The sequence below is a fragment of the Bufo gargarizans genome, unplaced genomic scaffold (genome assembly GCF_014858855.1).
Source record: "Bufo gargarizans isolate SCDJY-AF-19 unplaced genomic scaffold, ASM1485885v1 original_scaffold_1730_pilon, whole genome shotgun sequence".
Taxonomy (NCBI): Eukaryota; Metazoa; Chordata; class Amphibia; order Anura; family Bufonidae; genus Bufo; species Bufo gargarizans.
Window position 1 is genome coordinate 29133 of NW_025334485.1, and position 12844 is coordinate 41976.

At 49.0% G+C, this 12844-nt stretch overlaps 1 protein-coding gene across 1 annotated transcript in view; it reads right to left on the reverse strand.

Annotated features, from left to right (window-relative positions):
* The window catches only part of LOC122923556 (mediator of RNA polymerase II transcription subunit 27-like), a 110510-nt gene that overhangs the window by 23787 nt on the left and 73879 nt on the right, over positions 1-12844 (reverse strand). The window contains exon 4 of the mRNA XM_044274398.1: positions 6730-6823. Within this exon, the coding sequence (XP_044130333.1) occupies positions 6730-6823 (94 nt within the window). The remainder of the gene's footprint in view (positions 1-6729; positions 6824-12844) is intronic.

Below are 12844 nucleotides of genomic sequence, written 5' to 3' on the forward strand. Positions count from 1 at the left end.
CCTCTAGTAAATGCCTCCTCAGCAGGGTAGGTACCACTGGCCTCTAGTGAATGCCCCCGAGCAGGGTAGGTACCATTAGCCTCTAGTGAATGCCCCCAAGCAGGGTAGGTACCATTAGCCTCTAGTGAATGCCTCCTCAGCAGGGTAGGTACCATTAGCCTCTAGTGAATGCCCCCAAGCAGGGTAGGTACCATTAGCCTCTAGTGAATGCCTCCTCAGCAGGGTAGGTACCACTGGCCTCTAGTGAATGCCCCCGAGCAGGGTAGGTACCATTAGCCTCTAGTGAATGCCTCCTCAGCAGGGTAGGTACCATTAGCCTATAGTGAATGCCCCCGAGCAGGGTAGGTACCATTAGCCTCTAGTGAATGCCCCCGAGCAGGGTAGGTACCATTAGCCTCTAGTGAATGCCCCTGGGATGGGTGCTGTACACAAATCACGGCTCATGCTGACTGTTTCCCTGGCCTTGGCATTTATACCGCGTTCTCTACAATGTATCAGATTGATGTGAAAACTTGTGCAAATCCTGACAAACCACAATCGTCCAAGTTCTCCCCGTGACAATAACCCCAAACAGCGGACGTCTTGTAAATGAGGCGCAGCGGGGCCCTCGGGGGTCCTAGGGGTGTCTCGGGCGGGTGCAGTCAGATCATCCACTCGAGAAGTTTGAGCGATGTGTCACATGTACCAAGGCATAAAAGGGATGTAACGAGGCCGGAGCAGGCAGGCGGGCAGCAGCGTACGCCCGGCCATTCACTACTACACCGCGCGGGCCGACTGAGCGGAGAGGAGCCCCACGATTGTGCACACTGTGAGAAGGGAGAATTGGGAGCCACCTGAAATTATAAATGTGGGGGGCACATCATAAGGTGGGGGAGGACTGGTCCAGGGGGCTGACACCTCCGCAGAGATCCATCACGGTCAGGAGCGGGTGTCAGCGGCTCTCACACCATGTTCTGGCCTCATTGATAATTTAGGAGCTCCGGTTCGCTCTGATTTATAGCGCTGCGGCTTAATCCTTTGTTCCCCGGGGGACATGATGAGGGCGACCTGTCCCCGAGAGCGTAAATACGGTCATCAAAGACCCAGAGGACAGCACAGTGTAATGGAAGGGTGGGAGTCTGACCATGGACGGGGGTCCTCCCCACGATGGACTCTGAAGATGAATGCAGCAGCATCGAGACGTCTTGGGTTTGGCTCAGGCATCCGAACTGCAAATCTGTCCTGCCGCCATCTTTGTTGGGGGCGTTCTTCACTCTTTGGGCCTCAGCAGAGGATATGCCTTTAGGGGCTTGTGAGCCCCCGACATTGTGGTATCAGTTTGGGGGGGCTCTTTCTGTGGTTTGCCGATAGATCTTTACCCACAACCTCAATCTCGCCCAACAACTCAGGGATGAACTAGAACCGCGACTGAGAAGTAATGGTTTAGGGTTGTCAAGAGACAAGGATTGGGTTGGCAGACATGACAAAAATAAGAATTTTTGGGTAAGGCTTGTTAGGAGTATTATGGGCCAGCGTTGCCAGGAGAAGTAAGGGTTTGGGTTGCCAGGAGAAGTAAGGGTTTGGGTTGCCAGGAGAAGTAAGGGTTTGGGTTGCCAGGAGAAGTAAGGGTTTGGGTTGCCAGGAGAAGTAAGGGTTTGGGTTGTCTGGAGAAGTAAGGGTTTGGGTTGCCAGGAGAAGTAAGGGTTTGGGTTGCCAGGAGAAGTAAGGGTTTGGGTTGCCAGGAGCAGTAAGGGTTTGGGTTGCCAGGAGAAGTAAGGGTTTGGGTTGCCAGGAGAAGTAAGGGTTTGGGTTGCCAGGAGAAGTAAGGGTTTGGGTTGCCAGGAGAAGTAAGGGTTTGGGTTGCCAGGAGAAGTAAGGGTTTGGGTTGCCAGGAGCAGTAAGGGCCAGCGTTGCCAGGAGAAGTAAGGGCCAGCGTTGCCAGGAGAAGTAAGGGCCAGCGTTGCCAGGAGAAGTAAGGGCCAGCGTTGCCAGGAGAAGTAAGGGTTTGGGTTGCCAGGAGCAGTAAGGGTTTGGGTTGTCTGGAGAAGTAAGGGTTTGGGTTGTCAGGAGAAGTAAGTAATTGGGGTGTCAGATACATGACAAAATTAAGAGTTGGAGTTGTCAGGAGAAGAGAGGGTCAGGGTTGTCAGGAGCAGTAAGGGTGAGGAATAAGGTTTGGGGTTCGGTGAGGGGGACATGAATGTTGGGGTGTCCTTATAACTCAGATTTGCCGCCTCCGTCCTCGCTCATCATATGAGTGTTGACACTAGAAATAACAGATAATTAACTACTAAAATATGTATATAACTGCACGAAATGTGTAAGAGGTAATAAGCAGCGCCCGCCGGCGCCTCCTCACCCGCACGCAGCACACACTGCTAAACACAGCACTCCGCGCGCCTCGGGGGGCGCTTTGATGTGCGTTTAGACCCCATCAGGCAGCGTCTGCCCCTCCCCCGTCAGTAACTTACTGCACACGGGCAGGGTAGATACTCCGTTTCTGAGTCTTTTCCTCTTCTTTCCTTCAGAGCAAAACTCTCCTGACATATTACTGTAGGACGGAGAGATTATTCTTCAGGCTTCTCTGTGAAGTATGAGCCGTCCCCGTAATTATCATGCTGAGATTAATCACACCGCGCCGGGCATTACAGGTCCTCGCAAGCGACGGCCAGGACACGAAACCCTTGTCGTGCTGTAATAAATGGCGCGGACGCAGTGACCGAGAGCTTCGGATGAAGGAAAAACTCAGATTTCATCACCAACAGTTCCCTCTGCCGCCTGTCTGCTAGTGAATTTGGGCTACATTACAGATTCTTCTCTAGTCACACCCAAAGCTGCACTCATAGTCCAGGGTAGGGTGGGAATTCTGGACAGTGGACTCGAAGGAGGAGAAGACAAGTCAAAATGGATAGAAAAGTCTCAAACTGTGGACACAAAGTGTCAAAATGTTGCAAAAAGTTAGTAAATAATGGAAATAATAGTAATAATAGTAAATAGTGGAAATAATGGGAGAATATGGAAGATATGTGAGGGGGGCGCAGGGGCTGTGCCTCTGCCTTGTGCAGAATCTACTACTACTACAACCCTCAGCAGACACGCTGCTCTACCCGCTCGCCTGATATAGCGCTTTGGCTGAACGACGTGAGGGAGGGGGTGGAGTGTGACTGGGGAAGGCAATCAGCGGGCGCGTTATCCGGAGATGTAAATCGGCGCGCTCTCTCAATTTGTTTATAAATTGCGCTGGATTACAATCCATCACAGTAATAGATGGGAGAGACGCGGCGCGCGGTGTCAGATGAAGAATGGCAGCCGCCCCGCCATCCGTCACAGGCGAGGCGCGCAGGTAGGAGTCAGGAACGTCGTGCGTCAGGGACCGAAAATTACAGGGATTAAATGATCGACGCGTATAGCAAGTGATAGTGGGGGCAGCGGGGCAAAGCCTGGGGAGACCCCCCCCCCCCCCCCCGAGGTAAAAAAACCCTTTTTAGGCAGAGGAAATAAGAGCAAAGAAAGTCATACTGCCATAATACGGGCCATATAGCAGCACCATGCAGTGCCCACGTAATACTGCCATATAGCAGCACCATACAGTGCCCACGTAATACTGCCATAATACAGGCCACATAACAGCACCATGCAGTGCCCACGTAATACTGCCATATAGCAGCACCATGCAGTGCCCACGTAATACTGCCATAATACAGGTCACAACAGTCCATGCAGTGCCCACGTAACACTGCCATACAGTGCCTAATAACTATATAATGCCAACATAACAGTGCAATTAACACTTCTATACAACACCTGTGTCATGGTCTGCCATAATAATAATGCTATACAGGGTCAACACACCACAGAGTGCTAAATAACAGCCCCATACAGGGCCTAATAACAGTACTATATAGTGCCAACATAATACTGCCATACAGTACCTACAGGACATGATCAAATTTCAATAATGACACAGTGCCCACTACAATTTCCCATATACTTCCCACACAGAATCATGCTTGGTACTATCATATAGCGCCAAATAACTCTACTATATACTAATAATACTATATTATGCCAACATAGTACTGCCGAACAGTACCAATACAATATGACCCGAGATTGCCAGGATAATAGTGCTGCATAGTAACATAACAGCATCATACACCCTGCCATACAGTGCTCATCTATTAGTAACATACAACAGCACATCTAATACTGCTATACAGAGTCCAAATAAATAGCCTAAACCATTACCACGTACACTACCACCACAGAGGGCTGACATAATCCTGCCATACCGTGCCCACATATTAGGAATATACTATCATACAGTGCCAAGATAATAGCGCTGTATAGTACCATACATAATACTACCAAACAGTGCTCACATAACACAACACAGAAGCGATATGGGTCTGTTCCAGAGACTGACTATATCATACTGCCATGGAGCGAACACTCTACCATATGGTGCCCAAATAATACCGCCAGGAAGTGCCTCTCAGAGATGAAGGCCATAGCGCAATGTCTCTTTTACCACCCTATATAATACCCCTCATTATATACATGCAAGGGTCAGGGGATGAAATTAAAGGGGCACCCCACGTCTCTATACCAGGGATCAGCAACCTTCGGCACTCCAACTGCTGTGAAACTACAACTCCCAACATGCAAACTTACTCGGCTGTTCTTGTAACTCCCACAGAAGTGAAAGGAGGATTCTGGGAGTTGTAGTTTTGAAACAGCTGGAGGGTGGGAGGCGGCGGGATATCAGGCCAGGAGATTGCGGAATACATTATCACTAACATACAGCGCCGACTGTAGCGCGTTTGCAGCTCTAGAGGTGACTAGAGTATAAGATGTGTGACAGAGATGAGGTTGAGCAGTGTGCGGGGTAAACGCGCTGCGGCCCTTTAACTACAGCAGGATGAGGCGGCGCACAGCGTGACAATAGCGTGTTCAGCCCGCAGACGCTACGTGTCGGCAGCCTGTTTTTTTTTGGGGGGTGTTTTGACGCTAATTGGAGGCGACACTGAATATATTGTGCATCCTTTAGCGCCGATTACGGTTTCTTAATTACCGCCAGCCTATTGCCTTCCTCCATTGTCTGCTGATTGGATTTGGCCGCCCGCCCCTGAAGCAGGTGTTCACTTTACTTTTTAATTAGAAGCCCATTCCTCCCCTGAGGCCGAACGCGGTCTGCCTCCCAAAAACGTCTTCATCCCGCGCTGCGGATGTCGGCTACGGGAAGGCGGCGCAGGATGCCGGGCTCGCACTCCGCAAGCCGCAGCAAAAACGTCCGCAGCTTTCTCATAGGCTTTACATTTATCTGCACCTTCTAGATCTCTGCTTACTGTCAGTGAATTGGAACATTCCTACTTGCTTCCAGAAACCTGCCTCCGTCTAATACTTCTCACAGCTGAAGGTTTGTTACAATTGTATCCAGTCTAGCCAAGGCTCTAAAAAGCTGAACAGACTGTAGAATGATACATTTTACCTGAGTGGATACAAAGTAACAGACCCTCAGCTGCACAGATTTTATTTCTCACAGCTGAGGGTTTGTTGCAACTGTGTCCAGTCTGCACAATCCTCTACGAGATCGGACTCCTGGATGATACATTGTAACAAACCCTCAGCACAGGACAGAGACTTGCATTGCCAATGTGCTCAGCTCGCAGAGGACTGTCTAGACTGGATGCTACTGTAACAAACCTTCAGCTGTGAGAAGTAGCTGATCACTGGACTTCTTGATAGTATATAAAAGCTAAAAACGTGCCCTGAGCTAGTCTGTCCTGGTCACACAGCTGAGGGTTTGTTACAATGTATCACCTAGATTCCAGGACAAGACAGATACTGGAGCTGCTGATGTGTTCTGCTCAATGAGTGTTGTCTAGACTGATACACTGTAACAAACCTTCAGGTCAGGACAGGTTTTAAAGAGGGTTTTTTTATGGTTTTTCCTTAGGAGAGGTCATCAATATTAGATCTGTGGGGGTCCGACCAGGCAAGGAACGAATGTCACATGGACTAACTTTAAAGACGCCTTTAAATCCCGTATTCACTGACAGGAGGCAGAGATCTTGGGAAAGCTGAAGAACATTTTATTACGCAGGATGCTGGCGAAAGCGTCCTCGCTCGTCACGGCAGTAAAGGGCTAAAGCTTGTCTGTCATGAAGCGCTGTGACTTTGTCCATCTGCGGGTCGCTGAGCATCTGTCACACCTGAGTACGCGGCCGCCCCGGGGGTCCTGGAGGCGCATCCTCGGATACGGAGGCTGTGAGTGCTAGGCCTGCCTGACGAGGCGCTTTCTCCTCCGCAGGGACACGCGGCGCTGACATCCCACATCTATGAGCTAAAGGTGGAGGCGGGCGCGTCCTGTCATGACCCAGGGGCCGAGCAGACACGAGGGTCCGTCCGCTGCATCGCACTTCTGTGCGGCAAATGGAGGGTTAACAGCCTCAAAATCTCTCCAGTAATGCAAGTCTTCACCAATGTTTTATCTGTGACTGGGAAAGCTGGGTCAGGAACAATATGGCTGCCATAACGGCCCTCACCCAGCTTTCCTAGATTCCAGAATGGCACATACATGATGGCTATGGTAAAGCAGCATGCCGTTCAGGAGTCCAGGAAAGCTGGATGACCACTCCTGTCATGGTATACATATACACACAATAAGGGGCGGGGCTCTGACAACTCCGCAGTGCCAGGAGCCGGCATATATACCGGAGGTGGAGTCATAAGAAACGCCAAACATACCAGCAACATGGCGGAAGTCCCGTTGGGTCTGGATAAATGGATGGTCATCTCCGGGAACATGCGGTCAATCCGGGTAATGACATCGTCAATGTACCTAGGACCAAATGGGAAACAAAGAGTTAATCATTTAAAGGACCAGCAAACTTGTAGCTTATAATAGTGTGGGAGCGTTATAAGAGGAGCGGCTGATATCAGTCACATGATGTAATGTCTGGAGGTTATATCAGCGCTGGAGCGTTATAAGAGGAGCGGCTGATATCAGTCACATGATGTAATGTCTGGAGGTTATATCAGCGCTGGAGCGTTATAAGAGGAGCGGCTGATATCAGTCACATGTGATGTAATGTCCCTGGAGGTTATATCAGTGCTGGAGCGTTATAAGAGGAGCGGCTGATATCAGTCACATGATGTAATGTCTGGAGGTTATATCAGTGCTGGAGCGTTATAAGAGGAGCGGCTGATATCAGTCACATGATGTAATGTCTGGAGGTTATATCAGCGCTGGAGCGTTATAAGAGGAGCGGCTGATATCAGTCACATGATGTAATGTCTGGAGGTTATATCAGCGCTGGAGCGTTATAAGAGGAGCGGCTGATATCAGTCACATGATGTAATGTCTGGAGGTTATATCAGTGCTGGAGCGTTATAAGCGGAGCGGCTGATATCAGTCACATGTGATGTAATGTCTCTGGAGGTTATATCAGTGCTGGAGCGTTATAAGAGGAGCGGCTGATATCAGTCACATATGATGTAATGTCCCTGGAGGTTATATCAGTGCTGGAGCGTTATAAGAGGAGCGGCTGATATCAGTCACATATGATGTAATGTCCCTGGAGGTTATATCAGTGCTGGAGCGTTATAAGAGGAGCGGCTGATATCAGTCACATAGGATGTAATGTCTCTGGAGGTTATATCAGCGCTGGAGCGTTATAAGAGGAGCGGCTGATATCAGTCACATGTGATGTAATGTCTGGAGGTTATATCAGCGCTGGAGCGTTATAAGAGGAGCGGCTGATATCAGTCACATGATGTAATGTCTGGAGGTTATATCAGTGCTGGAGCGTTATAAGAGGAGCGGCTGATATCAGTCACATGATGTAATGTCTGGAGGTTATATCAGCGCTGGAGCGTTATAAGAGGAGCGGCTGATATCAGTCACATGATGTAATGTCTGGAGGTTATATCAGCGCTGGAGCGTTATAAGAGGAGCGGCTGATACCAGTCACATGATGTAATGTCTGGAGGTTATATCAGTACTGGAGCGTTCTAATAGGAATGGAGGGGTTAAAAAAATAAAAATAAAAAATGTAACTCGCCTCATCCACTTGTTCGCGCAGCCCGACTTCTCTTCTTTCTTCAGGACCTGGGTAAAAGGACCTTTGATGACATCACTGCGCTCATCACATGATCCATCACTATGGTGATGATCATGTGATTAGTGCAGTGACGTCAACACAGGTCCTTTTCCTCCTGTCATCAAAGGAGAAGACAGAAGAGAAGCTGGGCTGCGCGAACAAGTAGATGAGGTGAGTTACAGCTTTAATTATTTTTTAACCCCTCCATCCCTATTGTACTATATATTCTGTATTAGGAATGCTATTATTTTCCCTTACAACCAAGTTATAAGGGAAAATAATAAAATCTACACAGCACCTAACCTAAACCTAAACTTATGTGAAGAAGTCTGGGTTCGGGTTTGGGTTCCAAACATGCTGATTTATCTCACGCGCGTGCAAAACGCATAAAAACACTTTGCACTCACGGGGGAAAAAAATCACGCATATTCCCGCAACGTACCCGCATCATTTCCTGTACGTCACCTGCAACGCCCGTGTGAACCCAGCCTAAGGCTGTTTCATGGGCAGCTGTGGGCAGTTCCTTCATTATTTCATTCTGAATTCAGCACATAAAAGGCCTGGAGTTGATGTGAGGTGCGGTGCTTGCATTTTAAAGATTTTGCCGAGCAGTAAACACGCGGTCACAGGAGCGCGCCGTGCAGGTGAAACAAGCCGTCCTTCATCTGCAAAACCAGAAAAACCCATCCGAGAAATTGCTGCGCTATCAGGAGCGGCAAAATCTACAGTTTGGTTCATTCTGAGAAAGAAAGAAAGCGCTGGTGACCTCAACAATGCAAAAGACCTGGACGCCCCCAGAAGACACCAGCGCTGGATGATGGCAGAATAATTACCGCTGGGAAGAGAAGCCCCTTTACAGCAGCCGACCAAGTGACAACGCTCTCCAGGATATCGGCGGATCAATACCCAAATCTACCATAAAGAGAAGACGGCATGGAAGTAATACAGAGGGTCCACTGTGCGGTGCAGCCACTCATCAGCCTCCAGAATAAGGCCTCATCCACATGACCGTTTCATTCCGTTTCAGTTGTTCCGTTTTTCGTGATTTTCTGCGGACCCATTGACTTTCAACGGGTCAGTTGAAAACTCTGCTAATGCACCGTTTGTCATCCGCGTCCGTGGTTTCAGTCCGTCAAAAAAAATATAACCTGTCCTATTTTTTTTCACGGAAAACGGTTTGCGGACCCATTCAAGTCAATGGGTCCGTGAAAAAACGCGTGCGCGTCCGTTTTTTTCCTATCCTTTGCATGGCAAACTTGACTTAGACTTTTTTTTACTTTCCTTCATGTCTGGTGATCCTCCAAAAATAAAGGAAGACACACGGAAACAAAAACGGAAACTGATCACGGAACCCCATTTTGCGGAACGGAACACAACAACGGTCGTGTGCATGAGGCCTAAGAAGGATGGATTGGACTTTGCTAAAAAAATCATCTTATAAAACCCGCACACTTCTGGAAGAGCGTTCTGTGGACGGATGAAACCAAGATCAGCCTCTACCAGAATGATGGAAAGAAAAAAGTATGGCGAAGGCTCGGTACAGCTCATGATCCAGAGCATACCGCATCGTCTGTAGAACACGGCGGAGGCAGGGCGATGCTCGGGCATGCATGGCTGCCGGTGGCCCCGGGGCCCTCGTGCTTATTGATGATGGGACACAGGACAGAAGCAGCCGGATGAATTCTGGGGTCTTCAGATCCAGCCAAACTGATCGGTCGGCGTTCATAATACGGATGGACAATAACCCGAAACATAAAGCCAAAGCGACGCAGGAGTTTATTAAAGAAGTGGAATATTCCAGAACGGCCGAGTCCCCGGGTCTGAACCCGATAGAGCGCGTCACTGGTCACAGACTAAACTTCAGACAGAAAGGCCACAACCAGCAACTGAAAACCGCGGCGGTAAAGGCCGAGCATTAAAGAGGAGGAAACGGCGTCCGGTGATGTCCACGAGGTCAGGACTCCAGGCAGTCACTGCCAACAAAGGGTTACAACCAAGTATTAGAAAGTAACATTTTATTCACAATTATTAAATTTGTCCAATGACTTTTGAGCCCCCGAAATAAAAGGATTGCGTTTAAAAAATGCTTAAGTTCCTCACATTTTCCTCATCATTTTGTACCCACTGAAAAGTCTGAACTTCACCGGAATCCATTGTGGTGACAGAACAGAGATTAGGAAAACGGTGTCTCTGTCCAAATATATATGGACCTGACTGTAGTAGTTGTCATGGGGGCACGGACATTTCCGCTTTTACCATACCTCCTCCCCTGGCTACAGTCAGGCAGAAAGCAACAGACTGCATTCATCTGTACAGCAAATGGATAGGATGAGGGTTTGGTACAATGTATCAGTGTAGACAATGCCTTGTGAACTGAACAAGACATGAGCAATATCATCTGTATCGTCTTGGATTCCAGGCTCTTACCTATGCTGATACAGTGTAACAAACCCCCAGTCACGTCAGCAGGAATAAGTCTGAGGTTAAGACCTTTCTACCTACAATCTAAGCGACTAACGTAAATTTTCTTGTCTTCTCCAGTCACACCCAGAGCTGCGATCGCACCGCTTCTAGCTTCCAGTTACAGCACAGCAATGCGGTAAGTTACACTTCTGGAGCTAAACTGCTGTCCGCCACAAGGCCATGTGACCGGAGGCCGAGACAGAAGCGAAGCATCTGCAGTGACTGATGTGCTCCTGTCAGCGGAGTTCTCCTTTACGCCTCGACCGTGACCTGTAAATTACCACCGCTAATTAGTGAGGTGCCCGACACAAGAGACGCTCGCTGAACGGGTGCCATGTGATGGCGACTGCTCCCACTTTTTGCCGATGTGAGTGACAGGCGGCACATTACCGCAGTCCTGCCGCTCGCTCAGCAAAAAAAGAAAATAAATAAAAGTTGTCGCTTTGCAGGAGAACAAAGGTCACCGCTAACGATATGCTAATGGAGACGCGGGAGCCAAACCGCAATCAATACACATCTCTGCGCTGGACACCGGCGGGACCCTGCAGAATGTAATGAAGCGGAGGAGAGGGGGCAGAGCGCAACGTGTGGGCCGGTGCCAGGACGCCAACTCCGAGCTACACTATGTGACCCAGAGGGCAGGGGGCTAGAGGCAACCCTCCAATCCACAGCTGAGAAACACGTCACATGACCACCCTCTGCCCCACGGCCAAGAAGTTTCACAAGTAGGAGGGGCCTACGTGACACGCCAGCTTCCATCCTCTGCCTGGCACACTGGCAGGGCATATCATATACCCCAAGGGTAAAATACACACACCCTTGGCGGGAGGTTGTCATCCGTTTTTACCCAAAAGGTACCTGCATTGCACTTAAAGGGCAGATCCACCTTTGTAAACTTTTATATGACCCCCCTAATGAATCTTAAAGGGGTATTCAGTTTTTTTCAATTTTCTAATCCTCTCTTCCTAATGATCCGTGAAACACGGATGGCATCTGTGTTGCATCCGAGGTTTTCACGGACCCATAGACTATGAAGGGCGCGATAGATCCGTGAACACGGACAAAGCAGAACATGCATCCGTGCTAAAAACACGTACTGTGATAAAAGCACCAATGTGTGAATACACACATTAAGGCCTCATGCACACGACCGTTTTTTTTAAGGTCTGCAAAAACGGGGTCCGTAGGTCCGTGATCCGTGACTGTTTTTTCGTCCGTGGGTCTTCCTTGATTTTTGGAGGATCCACGGACATGAAAAATGAAAAAAAAAATCCAAGTCAAGTTTGCCATTGAAATGATAGGAAAAAACGGACACGGATCACGGACGCGGATGACAATCTTGTGTGCATCCGTGATTTTTCACGGACCCATTGACTTGAATGGGTACGTGAACCGTTGGCCGTGAAAAAAATAGGACAGGTCCTATTTTTTTCACAGCCAGGAAACACTGATCACGGATGCGGCTGCCAAACGGTGCATTTTTTCGATTTTTCCACGGACCCATTGAAAATCAATGGGTCGGCGAAAAAAAATGGGAAAACGGCACAACGGCCACGGATTCACACAACGGTCGTGTGCATGAGGCTACGTGTCCTGTCCGTGGAGAACACGTCAGCTTCAGACTACGCAGGGGTTGTTTGTAGTCTGTTACCATGGAGACACACAGATCTGCCAGGAGCTGCAGACACAAAACGGCAGATTTTTAATAAGGACTATTTGCAAAGTAGCTGCATTTAAAGGGAAGATCAAACTTTGCAACCATTTATTTTATTGCCCCAATGTATCCTAAACAAGGAAATCGTCCATGCAGACTCATGTTTCCATGGCAACAGACTACAAACAACCCCTGTGTAGTCTGTTCCTGCAGTCATACTCCCTTCCACTTCTTACTAAGGCACATTTGATAGGTTACAGGTGGATGGAAGTACGACTGCAGATCAGACTACACAAGGGTTGTTTGTAGTCTGTTACCATGGAGACACAGATCAGAAGACGAGCTGCAGACACAAAACGGTGGGAGATTTTTTAATAAGGACTATTTGCACAGTAGTTAGGATTGAAGGTGCAGTCTGGCAGGTACACGGCGCAGGTAGGACTCCGCGCCAGGAACCTGGTTGCTCCTTCCTATGGCAGTAACCGCCAACCGCGCGTTCCCGAACAGCCGAAATGGTGATTAACGTCTGGACAGATGGCGAGGAGCTGCAGCCTGACCCCTCTTCTTCTGGGGCTGGACGGCTTCCAGCGCTGGTGCGATGCCGCTCGTCTTCAGAGAGATTTAAATAGCAATGAATCCCACA